This window comes from Mytilus galloprovincialis, chromosome 7, assembly GCF_965363235.1.
Source record: "Mytilus galloprovincialis chromosome 7, xbMytGall1.hap1.1, whole genome shotgun sequence".
NCBI classification, from domain to species: Eukaryota; Metazoa; Mollusca; class Bivalvia; order Mytilida; family Mytilidae; genus Mytilus; species Mytilus galloprovincialis.
The window spans coordinates 33,288,949-33,316,651 of NC_134844.1; the positions used below are offsets into that span (position 1 = coordinate 33,288,949).

At 31.7% G+C, this 27,703-nt stretch overlaps 1 protein-coding gene across 1 annotated transcript in view; it reads right to left on the reverse strand.

Annotated features, from left to right (window-relative positions):
* LOC143084185 (tRNA (guanine-N(7)-)-methyltransferase non-catalytic subunit wdr4-like) overlaps positions 1-27,703 on the reverse strand; it is an 81,464-nt gene that overhangs the window by 25,614 nt on the left and 28,147 nt on the right. Inside the window, exon 5 of the mRNA XM_076260596.1 lies at positions 6,326-6,482. Within this exon, the coding sequence (XP_076116711.1) occupies positions 6,326-6,482 (157 nt within the window). The remainder of the gene's footprint in view (positions 1-6,325; positions 6,483-27,703) is intronic.

The window sequence follows — 27,703 nt, forward strand, 5'->3', positions numbered from 1 at the left end:
GGCAATAACTCCTTAGGGGGTCAATTGACTATTTTGGTCATACTGACTTATTTTTAGTTCTTACTTTGCTGTACATTATTGCTGTTTACAGTTTATCTCTATCTATAATAATATTCAAGATAAAAACAAAAAAACAGCAAAATTTCCTCAAAATTACCAATTCAGGGGCAGCAACCTAACAACCGATTATCCGATTCATCTGAAAATTCCACGGCAGATAGATCGTGACCTGATCAACAATTTTACTTCCTGTCAGATTTGCTCTTAATGCTTTGGTTTTTGAGTTATAAGCCAAAAACTGCATTTTACCCCCATGTTCTATTTTTAGCCATGGCGGCCATCTTGGTTTGTTGGCCGAGTTACCGGACACATTTTTTTAACTAGATACCCCAATGATGATTATGGCCAAGTTTGGTTAAATTTGGCGCAGTAGTTTCAGAGGAGAAGATTTTTCTAAAAGATTACTAAGATTTACGAAAAATGGTTAAAAATTGACTATAAAGGGCAATAACTCCTAAGGTGATCAACTGACCATTTTGGTCATGTTGACTTATTTGTAGATCTTACTTTGCTGAACATTATTTCTGTTTACAGTTTATCTCTATCTATAATAATATTCAAGATAAAAACAAAAAAACAGCAAAATTTCCTCAAAATTACCAATTCAGGGGCAGCAACCTAACAACCGATAATCCGATTCATCTGAAAATTCCACGGCAGATAGATCGTGACCTGATCAACAATTTTACTTCCTGTTAGATTTGCTCTTAATGCTTTGGTTTTTGAGTTATAAGCCAAAAACTGCATTTTACCCCCATGTTCTATTTTTAGCCATGGCGGCCATCTTGGTTGGTTTGGCGGGGCACCGGACACATTTTTTAAACTAGATACCCCAATGATGATTGTGGCCAAGTTTGGTTAAATTTGGCCCAGTAGTTTCAGAGGAGAAGATTTTTGTAAAAGTTAACGCAGGACGACGACGGACGACGACACCGGACGCCAAGTGATGAGAAAAGCTCACTTGGCCTTTCGGCCAGGTGAGCTAAAAACCAAACAAACCATAATATAACTACATCAAGATAACTAAACCACTAACAAGCTTCAACCTTCCTGCCTTATACGTAGGCTAACACTTTAAACTAAAAATGTCTTAGCCATTCTGTCACATTGATAACCCCCTGGCCTTTTTTTAGCTTGAATGATTTTAATTCTAGTTTGGTGTGTTGTCCATTATCACTGAACTAATACACATTTTTGTTGAGGGGCCAGCTGAAGCATGCCTCCTGGTGTGGGATATTCTCGCTGTGTTGAAGACCCACAAGTGGCCTTATGCTGTTTTCTGCTCTTTGGTCAGGTTGTTGTGTCTTTGACACATTCACCATTTCCATTCTCAATTTTACTTTCAGGGCAAGATTTTTCATCTGCAAGACTGTAATATTCAGAGTTGATATACATAGAGGGTCATAATGGAAGTGATATGCAAGGCGAAAAAAACACAATTCAAGAGGTCATTTCATGATGAAAGAAAAACATGTAGTTTGCACATTGCTTTTTTATCAGTTTGCATGAAACACAGTGAATAATAGAAATTGCAAACATGTTGCATGAAAAAAACACCTTAATCAACCACTATAAATAATGATGTCCTACACTATGGGGTATTTTAAACATATTTGTTTGGTCAGTGTATATACCATTCACATACACTGTACAGAGAGTATCTGATCCTCTCCCCTATGACATATTTCTTATAGTTTCTAAACGGTCACATAAACTACATATAAAACATCCATCAGCAATTCATATACATCTGTAACTCCTGGGACAAACATTTTCTTCATCAACTTTTTAAGGAAAGTAATATAATTATCCAGTGCAAGAAAATACCTATATAATGTTCAGACTGGGTCAATAAATATGTCAAGTTTTGTATTGACCATAATTTCTTACTATTTTTTTTTATCATTGGAAGCACCAGGTAAAAATGTCTATGACACTGATCAGTATGTACATATCAATGCAATTTATAATAATTAAAGTGTTAGATCCAGCATTGCTCTTTTAACTTGCAAAAAATGTTTAATCTTGAATTACACATGTGGGTGTGATTGTTTCATTTCCGTAACATTGAAAAGTGAAAGGCTGTTAAAGGAAATGATAAATATCTGAATTTACAGCTGAAACCAGTCATGTGGTTACTGATTTTCTTGGCCTTATTTTTCCTAATTTTTTACTGAAAACAGAATTTTTACTAAAAGAACTTCAGTGATGTGCTTTTTAAAATTATTTTGATACAAAACTTAAGCAAGAAGCTCAATCTGGAATCATAATGTGTCACAATAAATGTAGTTAAGATCTTTATATTTCGGTAGATTTTCAAATGTGTTTTGGACCTGTAATTCTAATGATCATGTGCAATTGACAGTCTCAACTTTGCATTGTTATCGGGTTTTTTTTGTAGAAAATAAAATTTGTGCTATCTTTCAACCATTTAATCTCAAAAACAGTGAAATACCATAAAATATTAACTTTCAAACATGTTTTATGAGTTACTTTGATTGTATTTACTTCATTTTGAACAATAGGGTCCTTAGTGTATCTATGCTGTTTGTCCCAAACATAGTATTCTTTGGAATGTTATTATATTGAAACTATAAAGACCATTCATTAAAACTCTTGATTTAACTAAGGTCAGGGAACAGTATTGAGTAAATGGGCTACTGATTCTGGAAAAAAATTAGCATACAACTTTAACGTCTTGAATTATTTCTGAAAATTGAAAAAAAAATAATGCATGCATCTCTTATATTTTCTGAACTAATACTGATTGAATTCTTTCGGAACAGGTGTCATTTCAGAGTTTTACTCATTGTTGAAGGCTTTACAGTGACCTATAGTTTTTGATTTCTATGTTCTTTGGTTTCTTGTCAGGAGAGTTGTATCATTGGCAATCATACCATATCTTATTTTTATATTAATATGGAAAGTTCATAAATAAGCGAAAAACGTTTATAAAGTCTTAAAATCTTCAATTTCAAATTCATAAACTGTTTAAATGATTTTAAAATAATTCTATGGTCAGCAACTTCCTTTTCCATGTATAGACCAATCTGTTACCTTATTGGTAGTGAAACACATCAAACATTGATGTTTACAGACTACAACGCAATAATGTTACGATCATTTCAACTTTTTTGGGTAGCCCTATTATTTTTTTCATCATTAAACAAAAATTTTGTACTTTTCCAGTATTACACCTATTAAATAATTTATCAGGAAAAGAGAAAATGAAACTGTTTTTATAATTACATATTAAAAATTTAGAGTCAAATGCACGATTTCAGAAAAATAGCTATTGTCTACTGCAGATGGACCAAAATATCATAATTAAACAAATCATTTTGAAATCCACAAGTTAATTATAGTTTTGATTCCTAGATAGTCTGTTTTTCTAACTTTACACATGCAAGTCAGAAATCTATGTAGTGCTTGGATCAATAAAAATTTTCTGTATGATTTATCAATCTAGTGGTAACATCTCCTTATTGTCAGGGTCAGAGGGTCAAAATAGAAAAGTATGGTCCTACATTTTAAAAAGAAGTCTGTTAAAATTATTGCATTAGCTTAATTCGTCTATGTGAACGACAGAGAAAAATGTCACATAATATGACTTGCCCAACCTCAAGGTTGAAACAGAAAATAAGTAATATCAGAACTCTCCTATTAAGTCTCCTAAGGACTTATAGTACAAATAAGATAAAATGGCAAGGGACCAAAATAGTATGTTCCACTTTAGATATACTGGTGGAAAAAAGAACAATAAGTAGTTCTGGATATATACCATATATAAAAGAAACTTAAGATTTCTTTACAGTATGTGGTTTGTTTATTGTAGATTAAGGTCAAATGGCAAGCCATAGTTGCTTATTTCGATATCATTTATTTCTGGTGGAGAGTTGTGTTATTGGCAATCATACCACATCTTTCTTTTACTTATATCAAAACGAAAGAGATATATTGCTTATGAAATCATCTTGTTCATGCATAGCTTATCAAGATTTTTTTAATGTTTCCAAATCTCTACTGTATCTGTAGAATAAAGATGATAATATACGTTAATGAGACAGCAACCAAACAACAACAAAAACATCCCAAAGATTTACGTCTGAAAGCACCATGTAACCATTGACACCTTTTCTTTTTGAAACTGCTAACTTTTAAAATGTATAATAGGTTCTAAGTTTTCATAAAAATTCCTAAAATGGCCAATAATATCAATCTCATGTGTTACACATTCACACATCTACCATGGATTTATCTAATACATTGTAATTAGATCAGTTTCCAACTTTATGTAAGACCACCATATTTAGTCTAGAGTATTCCCGTCATTCTTATGTAATAACCTGTACCTACCGGTAGGCTAATAAAGCTTAGAAATGTTTTATACCAGTCAGGAAAATTCAAAACTCAGTAGTTAAGATATGTCTGTGTTGACTCTGATAAATAACCCTCTGTATTTTCCTATGCTGCATTATATAAAGCCTCGGAGAGCAATGAAAGTTAAGACTCATGAAAATACATAATTTTAGTGCTTTAATTAAGTTTATTCTTTTGTAATATATGATATCCCTTCAATAAAAGTGGCATTCTATATGAAATTTATATGACGCTCTTTATTCTTCAACAAAAGGAAAACCGTTACAGCATTTCATTTAAACCTTAAACATGTCTATCTAGGGATTCTAGGAAAAATCAATAGTTTTTTCGCTACACGTTGATGTATCAAATGAACCATTTCTAATGTGTTATTTACAACCATTTTATAGCTTCAACTATTTTTTTGTCTAAAAATTGTTTTTCTTTTTCCGTTTTACTGTTTCCTTTTATTCAAAACAGCTCTATGATATCTGAAATCACAATTTCATTTCTGAATTTGTAAATATTAAAATATGTTTATTTTCAGAAGAACAGAAAGTTTTCCATCCCAGTTGATTATTTTTTTTTTTTTTTATTAGAAGCTGTCATACATATGTATGAGTCAGAGAATAGTTAAGTTTTTTTAAGGATTGGTGATGTATAAGGCAATAAACAGAGTGAAAGTCATTGTATTCTTGAATTCTTTCATATTTTTCATGTCAAGGCCTTTTAAAGCAGACTATACAATATGAGTTTTTCACATTGTAGAAGGCAGTACAGTCACCTATAACTGCTTACAACCACTTCATTTGAACTTTGATAGAAAGTTTTCCTATAAGAAATCATATCGCATACCCTTATTTTTATATTCAGCAGAAATTATCAGTATTCTTCAGCATTCTGATAGATCCACACTATAAATTATAATTCCCATTGAAAATACATTCTTTCATCACACACTTACAGAATAGTCAACAATATCAAAAACATGCTTTGTTAGGTCTTGCAATAGTTTGATATTTGCGAAGGAAAAAAAACACACAGATTTAAAGAGAACAAACTTAATTAGGTCAGAAATGATTTCAGAATGTGAGTCTACAGGGGTCTAACAATTACAAGAGCTAAAATAAGTAAATAGTTTGTTATGCTCATGCATGTTTAAACTATATGAACATCATCAACAATGGTGCGCTCATAATACAAACACTTCGCAGGAAGAACACTACACAATGGTGCGCTCATAATACAAACACTTCGCAGGAAGAACACTACACAATGGTGCGCTCATAATACAAACACTTCGCAGGAAGAACACTACACAATGGTGCGCTCATAATACAAACACTTCGCAGGAAGAACACTACATACATGTAATGGTGTGCTCATAATACAAACACTTCGCAGGAAGAACACTACACAATGGTGCACTCATAATACAAACACTTCGCAGGAAGAACACTACACAATGGTGCACTCATAATACAAACACTTCGCAGGAAGAACACTACACAATGGTGCGCTCATAATACAAACACTTCCCAGGAAGAACACTACACAATGGTGCGCTCATAATACAAACACTTCGCAGGAAGAACACTACATAAGTTTTAAAGCCAACAACACAAATCAATTAACCAATAAGATGTGTTTGTGTCTGAACTCACTAGCAACATGTTTTCATGGACTTTTTCAGATACCAGAATAGTCATCAGATCTGTAATGTTACTGATTGTGTTTGTGTCTGAACTGAAGAGCAATATTTCCATTCTTCTTTAGATACCAGAATGACAACAGCTATCAAGAATGTGTCTAATAACTAGATCTTAACATGAGAGCATGACTTGACAACAGTTACCTAGAATGAGGATAAGATGACCCAACAACTCTCCAGTATGGATCTACTTACTATATCTAACACCATAGATAGATGACCTAACAGTAGCTCTCCAGCATGTGTCTCATCATCTATACAAAATCGGTAGGCATCTCCTGTCTTGTCTGAGAGTAACACATACTTTTCATCTTTTGTGAAGGTCAGGGATGTGCATCTTCTTGGAACTGGTCTAAAATATAAAGAGAAAAAGATATAATTCTTCAAATGCTATCAAAACATACCTACTAACAGAAGAAAAATGATGGAAGACATACATCTCTTTTGACTATGTTCAAATTTCAGAGATGGGTTGTCTCCCTTTGCATGATTATCATAATGCATTCTATAGAAATAACACCTACTTACTAAATTTCTTCACTTTGTTTTCTTGTGTGTCATGAAAAACTAGATCTTTTTTTAAATATATTAACTAAACATCTAGTTTTTGGTTTTGTTATGTTGTTAGATTACTGTATCATAGATAACCTCAATTCTAAATAAGCAAAATTCAAGAACTACATAATTTCAAAAGAAAGTATACAAATTAAAGGGTTAAACACTTGCAGTATATTATATGACTAAATAACTAAAGCAAATGCTTAACTAAATTAAAATAATTGATGATACATCAACATCTATTAGCAGTATATGCTCAAAACTGCTTCATACCCTTTTAAACACTTCATGCTATAAACAATGGATCAAATTTGAGACACTATATATCAATTTGGATGTCTATAATAAGGCAATACATATTTAACAGATAAAATGTGTTTTTTCACGGTTGTATCTATGTTTGGATGACAAACGAAGCCACAGACATATCATTCTTACTGTCACATTCACAATCTATCAAGCTAAACCAAACATACATTCAAGCATCTAACTGAAGTCAACTTAAACGTTTGACTGATGCAGATTACGGTTCTTGTCAGCAGACAATGTAATCAGCCATTTTTTATTATTTGAGTTATACAAGAACAGTGGGTTAATACCATTAAATAATAGTATATTACTGTGTTATTTTTTCTCATGATCGTAAAATGTCAAAAGTTCAGCATTAAGAAAAGTAGGAGGTGACAGCTGGATGAGATTTATAAAAACAATTATCCCTCAAAGTTGGGTCTCTTCATGCACTTGCATATATTCCCTTATAATGGAACAAAGCATTAATTTTCAAGGGCAATAGCATTGTCTTTTCTAAATTTTGAGTAATTCATTTTCATTTTCAGTATTTTCACTATGGAGCAAATCAGTGTCAACAGTTACCAAATCAAATCAAACCTTATTTATGCATATCTGTTGTTAATCTATCATATATCTATTGGTAAATTTTGATATATTTGTTGGTTGCTAAACATCCAGTTAAAAATATAAAATCCAAATTGGCGCAGAACAGAGTTTAAAACTAATTAAATAAAACATGTTTTTAATAGCGGAGAAGATGTCACTAATGAAGAAGAAATGAAGAAAGTACACTAAAGGAATTTTGTTAGACACTTAGTAATTACATTTGTGTATAAACAGCATAATAATCAGATCGGCTCATCGAAAATGTCGATCGTTTATTTACTTGCAGCTAAAATCTGATCAAACTTATCGTACATTAATTAAAGAAATAGAAGTTGGAAGATTGATACAGAGCCATCAATCAGGCATAGCTTTTTGTCTGATCAGCACACTCGGAGGTCAGCCATGTTATCCACTTTTTCCATTTCATCTCCCCAATACATGCCATTCAAAATGCTCGTAATTTATATAAATCAAAATCTTATTAACCATCATGGCATACAAAGGAGTTTGAAATTTATTTGTTTTATTTTTGTGCATTTTCATTGTATATTTGTCAGAAATGTCATGTAATCTTCATTCGTCATTTAATTCCAAGTGGGTGGGTGCCAATCAAATAAAAAAAAGAAGCTCCAGACAACTGCATAAAAATAATGCTCCATCCTTTAGGTAATATACAACTTTGTTAGTTTTTATTCCACAGAATTTCAGATTAGAAGCCTCATTTTCACTTACATTAATTGATTGATTGATTGTTGTTTGCTTAGCCTTCATTTTCATGTTTACATTTAGATTGAATCAGTTTCAATAGAGTTGGACTAATAAATAAACATACATAAAGTACATTTGTGCAGTTATCAAGAAACCACAAATATATCAAAACAAGATTTTTTTCTTGTGCAATTGTGCATGAAATTTTATTTAATAATTCTTTATCATCTTCGCTATCATAATTACGTGTAAATTGTTTAGTTTTTCTGCAATCTGTTTCTATAATTGGTATATTGTTTGAGACAACTCCTCTATAAATTATTCAAGCTAGTATTTTGAATACATATCAGTAAAGCCCACCAGCATTATTTCAAAACTTCAACCTAACCCACCAGTATATTTGATTCCTGAACATTTATAATGATAAAGAATTAAAAGTACACACTCATTAATGTTTCATATATACAGCATGTATTACAAACTGTTTAAAATTACAACATTTTTTAACAAGATATACCATCTATTGTAGTCAAAGTTCCCTACTGTCTGATCCTCTAGTTGAAAAACTATATTTGTCTAGATATATTATCATTTCATCATTTTTGACATTCAGTTTCAGATTACTGGAATGACATAGTTTTAACATTCACTCAGTAAAATATGAAAACAAACACAATAAATTGCATGCGTGCACAGCGCTTTTCCGAGTTTATCTTCATTAGGCATGCTCAAAGTCAAATATTTAAAAAACCAAAAATGTATAAGAACCAAAACAGTGGAAGAGCTATATGAGGAAAAAGGACCTAAAACAAATAGCTAATTCTATCTAAGGTCAACTTTGCTAAACATAGTTATCAACAAATGTATGGTATAAATTTATTAAGGTCCTGATTTTTTGATTTTTTATTGAAGTTAAAATATCATACAGGAACTTTCTTTTGTTTGTCTTTGTAAGGTATGGACAACATACAGAGGATTTTAGGTGTCCTTGTGTGATACCTGATTTCTACATGTGTATTATGAATACATTTTGTCATCAATGAGCCTTTTATAGCTTACTATATGGATAATGGTATGGGTTTTGCTCATTATTGAAGGCTTATGGTGCGAGTTGTTCTTCATATCATTATCCAAGGTTGTTGCACCATTGGCAATCATGCAACATCTCCTAATCTATACATTTTTCCTTTTGCTAAAATGTATTTGTGGGTATTCATTTCTATTCATTATCATAGTATGCTACAGATTACAAAGGTACCATCTTTTGTGAATTTGTAAGTATCATGTAGCAAAATTTGTTACTGCCAGAAACAGTCTTCATGCTATACCACAAGACCACCAGCACAGACTTATAACATTGCTTTTGTGCTGGTAAAATTCTCCCCTACAAGCCAACCAAAGCCAACTAAAATATTTTAAAAATTGAGCTTCTAGCATGTGGATTCACAATAAATGCCATAAGGACAAGCCTTACTTCTGTAAATGCTAAATATACAGAGAACACTTGAATAACCTCCTACATATTTAAAGAGACATTTCTTTGAATATTTTACACTGCCACGAATGGCTACGATTATCTTGTAGTTTTATAATCATGACGTAAAAAAACAAAACCCCCAGAAAAACTTGTATAAATTCAAGGCACTTCAACTTGACAGTTTCAAATATTTCATGTTAAGATGGACATGAAACCTTATAGCCTAATTGTTAAACTAGCACGGTCATGTAGAGAAAAAAAAATAGTTGCCATTAATAATGTGCTAAGCTGGTTCATAATGTGTCTATATAAGGATGATTAGATTGTGCTTAAGCCATTGTAAGACTGATTTAACTAGGCTTCACATTCCTATAGCGATTCACAAACAGAGCTTTTCAAAACTTCAAAGATTTATTACTGAGGCTCATTTAAGGAGATCTTAAATTAATTTGTCTCGTTTTTCTATCTTTAAGATCAGTTTTCATCTTGCTTAATTTTTCTCAGACTTTTTGAACGCTACGGAAAAAACTGGAAATGAACACACCATCAATTATTTGACAAACTGCCAATTATTGTAATTTAATACCCCACAAATCCCTGTCATTGTTATAGCAGCTTAGTGCATTAAGACACAAGCACAAACACTAAGAGTTAATTTGTTTCTTTCAGGCTAACCTTTGGTATTTGATAAAAGACAATAATGTTTGTGGCACTCAACTGCCATACACAAAGTTAACCGCTTAACTTCATACCTGAGATAACAACTTAATTTTTACCTTAACGAGGTATAGATGCAATAATTGCAGTAATCGTCCTCCAGCAGGAAGAAATGATTCATTTGAGAATTTAAGCCATTAAAGTACATCGTTTACGAAAGATGACAAAAACATTTCCAACAAAAAAGGCCAGTTGTTAATGGTAACATAATATCTACCAGAAATGGGATGAATTATTCACATTTTAATGTGCAAATGGAACATAATTGATGCTACAAATAGACTTAAGATATTATAATTTTATCAATATATAAAACTGTGTACCTGTATAAAGGTTAATGTGGTTTACTTTGATTTTTCGCTGTTCATTTTATCCTGTAATCAAAGATGTTCTGTTTATTTTAATTAAAAGGCTTTTACTGGAACAAATGTAACAAAGTTTAAATAGAGGGCTGATTATATTAACTTTTTTATTATTACACTTAATTTTTCAGTAAATGATATGTTCTTCTATGGTTAAGTCCACAATATAAGTGGCTATCATATTTCTATGCATAAAGGTCTAGGACTTCTGGTCCAAAATTAATATTGACAATTTGAATGTTGAATGAATGGATGAAATATATTGTGAATTGTCATGAATGACAGGTAAAATAAATGGATGAATGGATGAGAGAGAGAAGAAATAAATGGATAAAAAGACAGATGTAAGTTGTAAAAGAAGGAAGAATAAATGGCCAACTAGCAAATAATATAAAGATGGTTGAATGACAAGTAATAAGCCTTGCCTTAAATTGATGGGTCAGAATCAGAAAATAATAAGGCAATGACTATATGGATGGTTAAATAACAAGTAATAAGCATTTGCCTTATAATGATGGATGGATGGATGGATGGATGGATGGATGAATAATTAATTCTTGTCCCAGGATGGACAATGGAAAGAATGGAATAAGGGGTGAATAAAATGAAGGATAATGCTACAAGTAAAGGATGGAGAGATGGATAGAAAAATCGGATTGATGGATTACTACACTGGATGGATGGATGGATGGATGGATGAATAATTAATTCTTGTCCCAGGATGGACAATGGAAAGAATGGAATAAGGGGTGAATAAAATGAAGGATAATGCTATAAGTAAAGGATGGAGAGATGGATAAAAAATCGGATTGATGGATTACTACACTGGTACGGATAAGTTTGATAGATAGACAGACAACTTTCAAAATGAAAGGCAACTTCTCAACCATATTCCATCAAATAACTATCAAAATTTATTCTATAAGATATATAGCTACTCAAACAATTCCATTAAATAATGGCTACATATTCTAATTCTATTCAGATGGATAACCTGTAAAATTTCACAATGTGGGAAAGTTTTGTTCAAAACAAAACAAGATTTATTCTTCCTTGAAATTTGCAGAACAATAAAATTAATTAAGTTAGTTATGTTCAATAAATGTATCTTTTTAATACAGGTAATTTGCATAAATAAGAAATTACTATTTGTATCACAAAGAGATGAAATAATCGAATTTTTCCCATCCATTGATATTAACATGCAAAAATATTCTAGATTTTATAATAAATTCATTTAAGAATTCAATACTATCATAAATTCTTAAGTTCTGAATTCAAAACAATACAACTTGGAACCCTTTTACCACTAAACCATAACCCAAAAATTATAATGATCAAAAATACAATTATTCGTAAAATTTGTTATTATATAACTTAAATTACAGACCAAGACCCAATAAAACCTTGCTTCATCATCTTATTCAATAATTGAAGTAATATTACAATGTTACGAAATCTTTTCAATTTGATCAAAGCTCAGCTGGGTTGGTTTTGTAGGTTTGAATACAAGTAGTTAACAGCTTACAAGAGCTTAAAACCATATGTTGGTAGATTCAACAAATCCCTCAGCTTCAGAATCTAACCAATTAAATACTATTGTTTGACAATGAGCCCTCACAATAGAAAAATTTTCTTTATAAAATGGGCTCTTTAACACTCGTTACAGAACAAACATAGAACAATTACACTCCAACATCATCAATATATTGATCTCTTCTATAAGTAAATATGGAGCGATTTCATTTAATACCAATTGTTCTATTATAAAAACATTACTATGGTGAAATAATTATTGATTATCACCAATTATAACGTAAACAATGGCTTTAGACCTCAAAAACCAAAAATTTTAGACTGAAACTTCAGAAACATTTTACGATGTGGTAAATCATCAGTGGTCATTGTTTGCCGTAACAAAACCCTAACTACTGTTAAACGCTTAATACCATTCTTCTTTTGATAACGCTAAAACATGTTATACCACTTAAAGAGATGTACATGTCCGAGCTGAAAGTTTTCTACAAAATACAGGAAATCAGCGCTTTTGAAAACCATGAAGCTTGCCAATGTTTATTTCAGTCACCTTGGAAACCTATTATCTCTCCAAACCTGAATGAAAACACCATTATTAATTTGTGTTTGCTAAATACATTTGATAAAGTAATAGCTAACAGTACCAAAATTAAATTTGTCATTTAAAATCATTTTCTACAAGATAAAATGGTTATGTCAGACATGAAGAAAATTATAACATTTACAATTATCAAATGGTGCGGAGAATTTTCTCACAGAAGATACGAGTCTCATAGAATGGTAATGATCCTTAGTGACACAATTTCTAAGGGGAAAAAATAATGTTTTCCGACTTTTACTTTAATAGATACAAGTCTCATAGGATCGTAATGATCCTTAGTGACACAATTTCTAAGGGGAAAAAAATAATGTTTTCCGACTTTTCCTTTAATATTTGTGTCATTGAATATTTCAACCATTTGTTCTAATTATCTGTTTGCGAAAAATTCTCCAATGAAAAATTCCTAACAAAAACTTTTAAAACTAGTATCGCAAGCAATTTTTTTTTTATTTTCGGTACATCTGATCTTAATCTACTGTATGTACAACTCACAAAATGATTCCTAATCTTCCCTCAAACTCAGTGTTTTGATATATGAAACCACAAAACATTTAAATAATAAATGAAACAGGAAATACAAAATGACAATGCAACAGTACAATATGTGATGCTTCTAAAACATTTATGTAAAAAATGTTATTGTAGACGAAATAGGTCAATATGAAAATAAGAAATGTGGTAGAATTGCCAATGAGACAACTCTCCACAAGAGACCATATGACACAGAAATTAACAACTATATGTCACCCTACAACCTTCAACAACGAACAAAGCTTGTACCATATCTGAAAAATAGATACCATTGTCAATTTTTTTTATAGGGATCCCCAAAATCATTCCTGTGACACAATAGATCAATACAATAAATTTACTCAACAGTTAGAGTTTAATGGAAATCAATTCATTGGTTACAATTTACTTATAGAGTATCTGGTATGAGTGAACCCCAGTTTGGTCCTGATATCTTTTGGACTGACACACTCACTTACTATCTATCCAGCTAATATCGTATGGAGTACAAAGCGTTTACTTAAGGTTATAAGTATAAATATTTTGCAGTGCTTGATCATTTAAAATAATCAGTCCTATCTTAGAGCTACAATATTTTTATATAAAATGTCTGTCACTGAAACCATTTATGTAAATACATGTTTGAATAATTTGACATAGGAGTAGTAATTTGACATAGGAGTAGTAATTTGACATAGGAGTAGTAATTTTACATAGGAGTAGTAATTTTACTCTACACATATGACAAATGAGGGACTTAAGTCAATTTATTTCTAGCACTGTCGGAGTTCTGGTCAGTTCTAAATATAAAGGAAGGTTTAACAAGATTTCTAACCTTGTTGGTCATTTGTAAGTAAACTGACACATGACAACCCCTTACGCAAACTCTCCAAACTGCCCACTACTAAATAAAGCCGAAAGTTACAAGGTTTATTAACAGCACAGCCTAAGACTGACAGGATATTAAATTTACAAGATGGATATAAGCAAATCATCATGTTTGATGAGAAATATTGGTAATTAGGAAGCCTGCAATTTGAAATCCACGAGAGACCTAAGACTGACATTGTCTTTCCATGACAGAATTGGTTTGGCATCCTGCCAACTCAGCTTATTGCACATCTTGAGTGACCAGAAACTTAATTAAACAGTACTGGGTAACATCATTTACTTCTAGTCTTGGAATAACATGACCATTCAGAACACCTTGTCCACGGCTAAATATAACATGACCTAAATAATATTACGTTCTGTGTACTGTATTTAAGTTGTAATCGACAATTATATTAAATTTCAAATAAATTTCGAATTCTCAACGGGGTCAAGAATTGGTATTACTGAAGCATTTTCTACCTCTTTACTATTTATTTGTCTAATGAACAATGTATGCTGATAAACACAGTAGTTTTTCCAAATTTTCTTTGGTTTTTCATCAAATATTAACATGAGTTGTCTATATCGGTTAGAAATCTAATTAATAGCTAGTGGTGGAGGATAGATATATGGTATGAGATACAAAATGATGCATATTATATTCCTTTTTTTCATATGTTTCTAATGGATATAGTCATGGCTATAAAAAAAGATCAGAGTTTTTATATGGGTTACATTTTTATCAAGATAAATTTGATGTGAATTGGGTTCTACAATGTACAATACAAGATCCAGAATTGAGCAAAATTTTAACATTTTAGCTTAGAAATAATGGTTAATTATACATGTAAACAGAGATATGTTATTCAGGTTCTGATTGGATCACTCTTTTTACTTCTCCTAATTGCAGTATGCTTAAGCGTAACCAATAATAATGTTAAAGTTTGTGGTTTGATTATGATGTAATTCTCATCTATTCCTGAATAGGAGTGTTATACCAGTGAGACAGTTCTGTATTGTTTGGTTATATATTTAGAAATATTTATATTTCATCTCCATATATATATTTCTATTGATGTTTTATCTGTATTCTATCTTTTGATATTTTGCCTGATATACATTGACTCTTTGCTTTAATGAGTCTGAATTGGTCACCTGGTGCCTGTTATCAATGTCAAAATAACTACTCTACAACCAAATAAACCCTTTTTAGTTTCCTTTTATGTGAATTCAATTAGTCTTGAACAAGATCTTCCAGAATTCTTAATATTTTGACTACTAAACAAGTGCCAATCACTAACAAAAATCTCATGTAGGACAGAGAACACATGTATATTTTAGACAAACAATCACAAACGACATAATATGTCAGGGCACAAAATTTTGGGTTTGTTTCAACTATAGCTACTTTTCAGTTCTTCAAATTTAACAGGAAACATTACTATTTTTCAGATACCAATTCTCTTAGAATTCGGGGGTTACCTTAACCACTTTACATGTTCAACAAAGTACAAATGTGTAATAAGCTTTGTATGCAGATTTTGGCATGACCACAGAATTCAATATCTACAAAAATACCATTTTTCCTTAATCCACAAAAAAATGTAAACATGAAAAGTTAACGAATCGTAAGTAATTTGTGGTAAAGATGTATGTTGTTGACTTGACTTAACAGAGTAAATTATTATCCCTATCTCCAAATGTTTAAAAGTATTCTACTGGTATATAGATACATAAACCTAAGATATTACCACAACTTAAAATCAATTATTAATAAACAATGTTCATCATGGTGGATTTAATATGCACTACATCACAAATAGTAACTATATAAATCTATTGTCATAACGAAATTAGGAATGAAATATTTTGTATACATATCTCTATTCGCTGAGCATATACTGGGCAAATGGTATTACATATATATGACAAACGAAATTTTGAAGAACAAGAATGTGTCCATAGTACATATTAGTACACAAATGCCCCACTTGCATTATCTTTTTCTATGTTCAGTGGATAGTGGATTCGTGTCATAAATCTAATTTGGCACTAAAATTAGAAAGATCATATCATAGGGAACATGTGTACCAAGTTTCAAGTTGATTGGACTTCAACTTCATCAAAAACTACCTTGACTAAAAACTTTAGCATGAAGCGAGACAGACGAACGAATGAACGGACGGACGAACAACGGATGGACGGACGGACGAATGAACGGACGGACAGAGGCACAAACAAAAAACATAATGCCCAAACATGGGGAATAAAAAAAGCTTTTAGTAAATATGATATTTGTTTTTTGTTGTTATTAGTGTTGGTGGCTAACTTACAATGTACGTAGTAATTGAGTCTTAAAATCATTTTTTTTTCTTTTTTTTTTTTTTTTGCAGCTGTTTTGATCCTTGTCCTTTACAAATATTTAGTTGGTAGTTGCCACATTGGCAATCATATCATTGCGATAGAGGAACAAAAAGGGAGAGATTTTACAAACCTTGATACAAAAAAGGAACTATTTTAAAAAGTGTCCTACATAAATACATTTTTATATGGTTTGGCATCAGAACATTGCACCAATAAACTAATCTAAATAATAATGAATATGGCACATCTGAAATGAAGTAATCTGAACCAGCATTAACATTAGTTTTAATTACGCTGTTCCTATACACGACAATATGTCTTCCTGTATAGTAAAAGATACTGTATTGCTCATGAAATATTCAGAACATGGAAATAAAGCAAGAGACAGAAGATTAAAGAAAGAAAATAACACAAAAACTTAGCAGGTTGTGATAGTAAATCATGACAAGTAACATGACAAATGCACGTTTTTTTTTTCTTTTCTTGATGGATGAAGAAATGTTAGAATATCCTGTCTTCATACTGCTTGTTTGGATAAAACCATTTCCATTATTTTTTTCTATGGCAGCTTCATGAATGTTATGGTCTTATGAACTTTGGATTCTTCCTGAATTAATGCTAGAATTCAGATTTCTAAAACACCTTTATGTGGATGTTGATGAAGCAGATAATCACAACTACAAAGTAACAGGTAATATGGGGTTCAGTAAAGGAAAAAAGCTCTGATGGGGTTCATTAGGGAAATTGATTGAAAAACTGTAGGTTATTATGTTGAAAAATTGTTAACTTATTGTCTTAATAAGTTCCAATTAAATAAATATGGGCCTTATTGACAATAGGAAATTAACAATTACAGCACTAGAAAGATTCTGAGTATAAAAAAAAACAACCTTTGCTCTGTAAGCACAATTCTACTCTTTTTTTAAATGGCAAAAAAAAAAAAAATGATAAATTTAATATATTTCCTCTATTTTGTCTTCTTTCAGGAATTTCCTGATTTTTTTGTTCAATCCATCTTCATCTATAAATTATTGAAAAGTAGATCAGTTACAATCCCACTATGCATTTATCACTTTAATTATACATGGAATTAATTTTTGAAGGATCAGGTAATAGACACCACCGCATGCAGTATCGTGCACATGACATGCATGCATCATGCAGACTAAAAAACTAGAATTCTGGTATAATTTTTTCTTCAGGAAGTTAATTGTTTAACAATAGCAGTGTGCAAAAGCATTTATATAAATAAAAAAAAGAAAAAGTCAAACGATATTTTATTAATATTAATTTTTGTTTAGATACAGATCCAATATAAATATCATTTTAATAAAGATGTCAAGAATATGGCAAAAAAATGCACAATTCCAGACTAAATTCTAATTGAATTACATTGCATCTGAAATGATGTTGTCGAGAGGTATTGTTCCTATCACATCTGTGACAGGGATGTTTTAAACTTCATCATCGTTCGGTCCTTGAATTTCTATGCACATCAGAAAGCTATCTATTTCAACTCTAAAAAAGCATATCATATTTTTCATATCATTTGTCCAGACAAAAATAAGTTCTGAAATTTCTGTTTGACAGCTGTTGTGTTCTACAATGTTATCTAATAGTAAATCTGATTGGTTCCCCTGAGGGACATATAAGGAAGAAATTCGACCCTGTTCTAAACAAACTGTACAGAGCTTAAATGACAAATTGCATGATAAAATACATTGACCAGGCCTTTGAAGATATTGATTTTCTGTCTTAATTGAATCAAACAGTTTTAGATTGCTCCCATGATTAGCCATATTTTTATGGCTTCCACATTATTTTTACAAAATTTTCTGCTTTGTTTGATTTTATTTATATGTAAATAATGAGCTTCAAACAAAAAATTATTGGAAAAAAAATCACTTATAATAATCTTAAATTGCTGTGTTTCAAAAAAATTTAAAGCAGCAAATTGTCTTGAAGGAGATTCTTGTAGCTATGGTAACAACTCCACACTTCATTTCCTACAATCATAGGCTGAATCACCTTCCAATTCAATTATTAGTAGACTGCATTTACAAACAGATTGAATATTGTAAAAAAAATTTCCTGTGGTTTAATTTCAATCAAAGGATACCTACATTATAGATTATTTCTCCTCCACCTTTTCTAATCATGAGACCTTAATTTCCCTTTGAAATCAACAACTTTGAAAGTACCATTAAAAGATTATTTCTTATATGGATATACATATGTAACATTTAAATCCTTATTAATCTTAAGAACAATATATCGCACAGATCAGAATTCATCACAAAATTTGAATACATACATATTTATAAAAATTTATCAAGCAACTCTACTGCCGATTATAATTCATATAAAAAGGCAGAATATACTAAAGGGATAGTTAAAAACCAAAGTCGAATAAAAAAAAAACAAACAGGGAACATGATGATCTGTCCAAAAAATGAAACTAAACAAACAGGGAACATGATGATCTGTCCAAAAAATGAAACTAAACAAACAGGGAACATGATGATCTGTCCAAAAAATGGAACTAAACAAACAGGGAACATGATGATATGTCCAAACTAGAGGCTCTAAAGAGCCTGTGTCGCTCACCTTGGTCTATGTGCATATTTAACAAAGGACACAAATGGATTCATGACAAAATTGTATTTTGGTGATGGTGATGTGTTTGAAGTTCTTACTTTACTGAACATTCTTGCTTCTTACAATTATATCTATAATGAACTTTGCCCATTAGTAACAGAGAAAAATATTTGGTAAAAATTTACATAAATTTACCAAATTAATGAAAATTGTTAAAAATTGACTATAAAGGGCAATAACTCCTTAAGGGGTCAATTGACCATTTAGGTCATGTGGACTTATTTGTAGATCTTACTTTGATGAACATTATCGCTGTTTACAGTTTATCGCTATCTATAATAGTATTCAAGATAATAACCAAAAACAGCAAAATTTCTTTAAAAATTACCAATTGGAGGGCAGCAACCCAACAACAGGTTGTCCAATTCATTTGAATATTTCAGGGCAGATATATATTGACTTGATTAACAATTAAACTCCTTGTCAGATTTCCTCTAAATGATTTGGTTTCAGAGTTGTAAGCAAAAAACTACATTTTACCCCTGTTCTATTTTTAGCCGTGGTGGCCATCTTGGTTGGATGGCCAGGTCATCGGACACATTTTTCAAACAAGGTACCTCAAAGATGATTGTGGCCAAGTTTGAATTAATTTGGCCCAGTAGTTTCAGAGGAGAAGATTTTTGTAAAAGATAACTAAGATTTACGAAAAATTGTTAAAAATTGACTATAAAGGGCAATAACTCCTAAAGGGGTCAACTGACCATTTCCGTCATGTTGACTTATTTGTAAATCTTACTTTGCTGAACATTATTGCTGTTTACAGTTTATCTCTATCTATAATAATATTCAAGATAATAACCAAAAACGGCAAAATTTCCTCAAAATTACCAATTCAGGGGCAGCAACCCAACAACAGGTTGACCGATTCATCTGAAAATTTCAGGGCAGATAGATCTTGACCTGATAAACATTTTTACACCACATCAGATTTGCTCTAAATGCTTTGGTTTTTGAGTAATAAGCCAAAAACTGCATTTTACCCCTATGTTCTATTTTTAGCCGTGGCGGCCATCTTGGTTGGTTGACCGGGTCACGCCACACATTTTTTAAACTAGATACCCCAAAGATGATTGTGGCCAAGTTTGGATTAATTTGGACCAGTAGTTTCAGAGGAGAAGATTTTTGTAAAAGATTACTTAGATTTATGAAAAATGGTTAAAAATTGACTATAAAGGGCAATAACTCCTAAAGGGGTCAACTGACCATTTCGGTCATGTTGACTTACTTGTAAATCTAACTTTGCCAAACATTATTGCTGTTTACAGCTTATCTCTATCTATAATAATATTCAAGATAATAACCAAAAACAGCAAAATTTCCTCAAAATGACCAATTCAGGGGCAGCAACCCAACAACGGGTTGACCGATTCATCTGAAAATTTCAGGGCAGATAGATCTTGACCTGATAAACATATTTACCCCATGTCAGATTTGCTCTAAATGCTTTGGTTTTTGAGTTATAAGCCAAAAACTGCATTTTACCCCTATGTTCTATTTTTAGCCGTGGCGGCCATCTTGGTTGGTTGACCGGGTCACGCCACACATTTTTTAAACTAGATACCCCAATGATGATTTTGGTCAAGTTTGGTTAAATTTGGCCCAGTAGTTTCAGAGGAGAAGATTTTTGTAAAAGTTAACGACGACGGACGACGACGACGGACGCCGGACGCAAAGTGATGGGAATAGCTCACTTGGCCCTTCGGGCCAGGAGAGCTAAAAATGGAACTAAACAAACAGGGAACATGATGATCTGTCCAAAAAATGAAACTAAACAAACAGGGAACATGATGATCTGTCCAAAAAATGGAACTAAACAAACAGGGAACATGATGATCTGTTCAAAAAATGAAACTAAACAAACAGGGAACATGATGATCTGTCCAAAAAATGGAACTAAACAAACAGGGAACATGATGATATGTCCAAAAAATGGAACTAAACAAACAGGGAACATGATGATCTGTCCAAAAAATGAAACTAAACAAACAGGGAACATGATGATCTGTCCAAAAAATGGAACTAAACAACCAGGGAACATGATGATCTGTCCAAAAAATGAAACTAAACAAACAGGGAACATGATGATCTGTCCAAAAAATGAAACTAAACAAACAGGGAACATGATGATCTGTCCAAAAAATGAAACTAAACAAACAGGGAACATGATGATCTGTCCAAAAAATGAAACTAAACAAACAGGAAACATGATGATCTGTCCAAAAAATGAAACTAAACAAACAGGGAACATGATGATCTGTCCAAAACATGAAACTAAACAAACAGGGAACATGATGATCTGTCCAAAAAAATGAAACTAAACAAACAGGGAACATGATGATATGTCCAAAAAATGGAACTAAACAAACAGGGAACATGATGATCTGTCCAAATAAAGGGCTGCGCTTTAGCGCATGATACGCCCGTTGCTCTTTTAACTTGTCTTTTATGCTTTAAATGAATTTATATGATCAACTAGAAATATATATACAAATCAAAAGGGATATTACATTAATATATTCACCAAAGTTTCATAAAATCCCCCTTTTTTAAGTATAAAAATTCATTACTTAAGAAAACGTAAAATCTAAAATTTAAAAAAATGGAAAGGGAGCTTACATCAATAGATATAAACAATTCACCAAAGTTTCATGGACATTGGTGAAAGCCTTTTTGAGTTATTGTCCAAAGTGTTGAAAATCCCCCTTTTTTTTATGAATAAAGCCCCATAAATCCAAAACTTAAAATCTGAAATTTATAAAAATTGAAAGGGAGCTTACATCAATAGATATAAACAATTCACCAAAGTTTCATGGACATTGGTGAAAGCCTTTTTGAGTTATTGTCCGAAGTGTTGAAAATCCCCCTTTTTTTTATGAATAAAGCCCCATAAATCCAAAACAAAAAATCTGAAATTTATAAAAATTGAAAGGGAGCTTACATCAATAGATACAAACAATTCACCAAAGTTTCATGGACATTGGTGAAAGCCTTTTTGAGTTATTGTCCAAAGTGTTGAAAATCCCCCTTTTTTTTATGAATAAAGCCCCATAAATCCAAAACTTAAAATCTGAAATTTATAAAAATTGAAAGGGAGCTTACATCAATAGATATAAACAATTCAACAAAGTTTCATGGACATTGGTGAAAGCCTTTTTGAGTTATTGTCCGAAGTGTTGAAAATCCCCCTTTTTTTATGAATAAAGCCCCATAAATCCAAAATTAAAAATCTGAAATTTATAAAAATTGAAAGGGAGCTTACATCAATAGATATAAACAATTCACCAAAGTTTCAGTGACATTGGTGAAAGCCTTTTTGAGTTATTGTCCGAAGTGTTGAAAATCCCCCCTTTTTTATGAATAAAGCCCCATAAATCCAAAACTTAAAATCTGAAATTAAAAAAAAACGAAAGGGAGCTTACGTCAATAAATATAAACAATTCACTTAAGTTTCATGGAAATTGGTGAAAGCATTTTTGAGTTATTGTCCGAAGTGTGGACGACGGACGGACAGACGGACGGACGGATGGACGGTATACCATAATACGTCCCGTCTAAAAGACGACGGGCGTATAAAAATGAAACTAAACAAACAGGGAACATGATGATCTGTCCAAAAAAATGAAACTAAACAAACAGGAAACATGATGATCTGTCCAAAAAAATGAAACTAAACAACCAGGGAACATGATGATCTGTCCAAAAAAATGAAACTAAACAAACAGGGAACATGACGATCTGTCCAAAAAATGAAACTAAACAAACAGGGAACATGATGATCTGTCCAAAAAATGAAACTAAACAAACAGGGAACATGATGATCTGTCCAAAAAATGAAACTAAACAAACAGGAAACATGATGATCTGTCCAAAAAATGAAACTAAACAAACAGGGAACATGATGATCTGTCCAAAAAATGAAACTAAACAAACAGGGAACATGATGATCTGTCCAAAAAAATGAAACTAAACAAACAGGGAACATGATGATATGTCCAAAAAATGGAACTAAACAAACAGGGAACATGATGATCTGTCCAAAAAATGAAACTAAACAAACAGGGAACATGATGATCTGTCCAAAAAAATGAAACTAAACAAACAGGGAACATGATGAAAAATGAAACTAAACAAACAGGGAACATGATGATCTGTCCAAAAAAATGAAACTAAACAAACAGGGAACATGATGATCTGTCCAAAAAAATGAAACTAAACAACCAGGGAACATGATGATCTGTCCAAAAAAATGAAACTAAACAAACAGGGAACATGATGATCTGTCCAAAAAATGAAACTAAACAAACAGGGAACATGATGATCTGTCCAAAAAATGGAACTAAACAAACAGGGAACATGATGATCTGTCCAAAAAATGAAACTAAACAAACAGGGAACATGATGATATGTCCAAAAAATGGAACTAAACAAACAGGGAACATGATGATCTGTCCAAAAAATGAAACTAAACAAACAGGAAACATGATGATATGTCCATAAAATGAAACTAAACAAATCTACAAAACATAATACAGGGAACAAAACGATGCTGGCCAAAAAGCAGTGTTGATCTCCAGAGCTTAAAAAGAAGGGTAGGCAGATCTTTCTTCTCTAGTGGTACCCTTCATGTTACTCACTGCATGTAAACAATCATGGGATGTCACTATCCAGGAAAATTCATTTATACAGTATGCATTTGTTTTCATCAAAAGAGGAGATAAGCAGTGTTTTTTGTAAATTTATGCCAGTGTATAATGAATGAAAATTATAGAAGCTTGACCCTGAGCTTGTATCTAAATCATGCCATTAAATTTTTTATGAACCTAGAAATAAGCAATGTCTCCATCTTAAGGGTTTATCACTTTCACTTCAATGAACATGTATCAATATATACAAAATGGCCATAGAATGCATCTATTCTTGGTATCTAAGACTTTGAACCTTGAAAGCAATTATTTCAGCAATAAACCCTCTTTTTTTAGATTAATTCATTACGCCAAGGGACAAAATAACAAAGTACTGTATGTTTAGTTATCAACGTCAGATAAATACTGTTACCTATTTATCTGCCGTTCTAGGTAATGTAAATATATAGTTTCTGACTGGCTAATTCCCCACCGATCCATTATCCAAGGCATATAAGACTGGACAATTACAGTTAGCTATTATGGTCAACATACAACATAAATACATGCTAGACTGAAATAAATAAAGTCCCAGGAGACATTTCCTCCATATTTACATTCTTCATGAAAATAGTAATATTACTACTGACTGAGTCTCTGTATTAATTCAACTGTAAAATTAATTCTAAACAATGCATGCGTGTTCATAAAACACACACTATGCATATATAGGAATAAATATTAATTGAAACCACATAATATTGTATGGAAATGAATCTCCAGGGAATGACTCACAAATAATTCAGACTGTTTATAAAAAATTAATTTCAGCTGTAAAAATTTCCAGATCATTGCCAGTTAGATCCAGGGTGTCAGATTTTTCAAAGGATATAATTCTAACTTTTAAACACAATGTTATATATGTCATCAAATATTGATAGCAATATTATCAAAACAAACTTTTCTGAAATTTCAAAATCAGCTTTTAAATGTAAAATGATTATCTTTTTCATTTATATTCTAAGTGGAAGTAATGCCAGTGAAGCTTCTGAACTGATACACCTGTACCTTGATTTACTAAGAGAAACTCCAAAAATTACCATGATGACAAAATATTGAATTTGCACAAAAGCACTATTTTTTTGACATTCGAAGAGAGTTTCAATAAATTATAATAAGGGTTTAAGGAGGAGTTGTAGGAACAAAATTGTGTTCACCACAAATGTGTACTTTAGTGTGCAGACAGAGACATATAATATGACTTATCGCTATTTGTCCGCCATTACTGGATATAACACAGGTTCCCGTAAAATTTTGACATCATAAAACAAAATATCTGACGCCACAATGGAAAAGTGATTGTTGTATGCATCAAAAGTTCAAGCGGCCAGGTCATCTGGATTAGCAATAAGGTGTATACAATATGTATTATATTTTATGTCACTGGTGCAGATATTAAGAAGTCCATGTCATCCCAAAGTTAACCCCAAAAATCATTCAGATGAAGAAATGATTGATTGATTGGTGTTTAATACCACTTTCAACACTTATATAGTGCTGTTTCTAGGTCATTTTTGTAGGTGGAGGAAGCTATAGTGCCCATAGAGAACCATTGACCCTCAGTAGGAAAACTGACAATGCTAGTCAATTGAAATAAAATATGAAGTGCAGAATAACATCAGGTGTGTATTACAGTGAGATTCTGTGCGAGTTTTCATGAAATTCTGTCAAGTGGTACAGGAGAGTTTGTGGATTCAAGAGTGGGTCTGATGGACAAACTGACTAGACTTGCTCATGGACACTATACATGGCTGCTTTAAAAAGCCTGGAGTATAATAGGCCATTTACTTTTAAACATCAAAATCTGGTTTCAACAATACACCTCATAGCTATTTAAAAATCTGAGCTGGTTGGCCTGAGAATCTACGCCCCTTGAACCATTAACATCATACAACAATCACTTTTCCAATGTGGTATTTGATATTTTGTATTATGATGTCAGATATTTTTGTTACAATATTTGCTACTGAACAAATATCAATCAATTCAGTCTTAAACAGTTGACACAAATATAACTGACAAACTTTTTCTTGATAGTTTCCATTTAATTCATTCAACACTTATATCCATGAGAATGACATAGAGCTCATATTGAATAGACATCAGTCAAGTGCTGATGACTGGTCACGTTGTCTTCTTGATTTCCTTTGGTTATTTGTGATGCTAGGTTGCTGCCTCATTGACGTTTACCCCACATCTCCTTTCATTCATTTCAATTAACTGCTGTTAGGGAAACACATTAATTTATTCCAAGCTCATGCTGGCTTTATTCAGATTTTTTTCAAAATTTATTGATTTTACTATCAGTATTCAAACAAAACGATCTAAATTTTTATTTATTTCTGCTGCAGAAATTAAAAATAAAACAATGTTTTCCATACATATTATCATATGTTATTATCCATATATAGAAATATCCAATCATTCTTTATCTTTGGGAAAAATCTCATTAGTAAACATTTATCATGGAAATTTAATGAACTACATGACCGCCACTCTTTCTTTTCTCTCTGCTACTTATTAATTATTCACAACAATAACACGACTTCATTGTGAAACACTTCCATACACCCTGTATTCACCGAGGCCTGAAATGGGTTTATTCATTTTATTTTTTTCTGTCTTCCCCCACACAACAACTTCATTACAATGTAACAAAATCTGTCTGATGGAATTCTAACATTCGTGGCAATTTTTTTCTTTGATGGAGACAAGAAATTCCTTAACATCAGAAAACAGCAATAAAACCTTTTTCTTCTTCCATCAAATGACATTCATAAAATGCTGATATCTTAAATTTAACTTTCATCTTCATAAAAGTCAACAAAAAGTAACAAAAAATATCAAAAGCCCATTCTCCTATCACAATTACCCACAATTTTAAATTGGACAGATAGCATCCTGGTTGCCATGACGACTTGGCATTATCATTCTACAAGCACTATGAATGTAACAAAGTGTGACAGCGGAGAAATAAATTAGATTGTATCCGGCCTCCATGTTTTCCATGCCACTTGGCTGATAACATAGAATGTTTAATAGTTGTGTTTCTGATTGTACAAATATAGCAACGATAGCTTTTTCTCTTCTCTTTCACTGATTTATATCAAAGCCAGGCATTTATGCCTTCAAATGGATACTTCGCTTAATTCACTTTTATGATAGTTCGTTTTTCTTACAACATTTTGTTCGTTTTTAATTTACAGAAATATAGCTCCTGGGAATACTAGTCTTTTCAGCTTCTGTATTTTTTATGATTAATTGCAAATATTCCCATACAAATGAATAACTGACAAGTTTGTTTCCTCACATGGGAATTTATTGCAAAAAAAAATGTGTAACTAATAAATTTTTAAGGACGAGACCTTACTCAAATAAAGCTTTAGAAATTAAGAACAAAAACAAATGGTAATACAATATTAGAAGAATTAATTACATTATTATTGAAAACAAAGCAGTTACTGACGATGCTTGTTATGTCAGTTATTGAAACAAGACCTGTCCAAAAACATGAGCAATATCAAACACATGATATCTCACACAACAGAGGTAGTCATAGCTTCTCAATAAAAAAAAAAATAACTCACTTTTAAAGTGGCAATTTCAAATTTTGTCTTACAATCTGTCCAG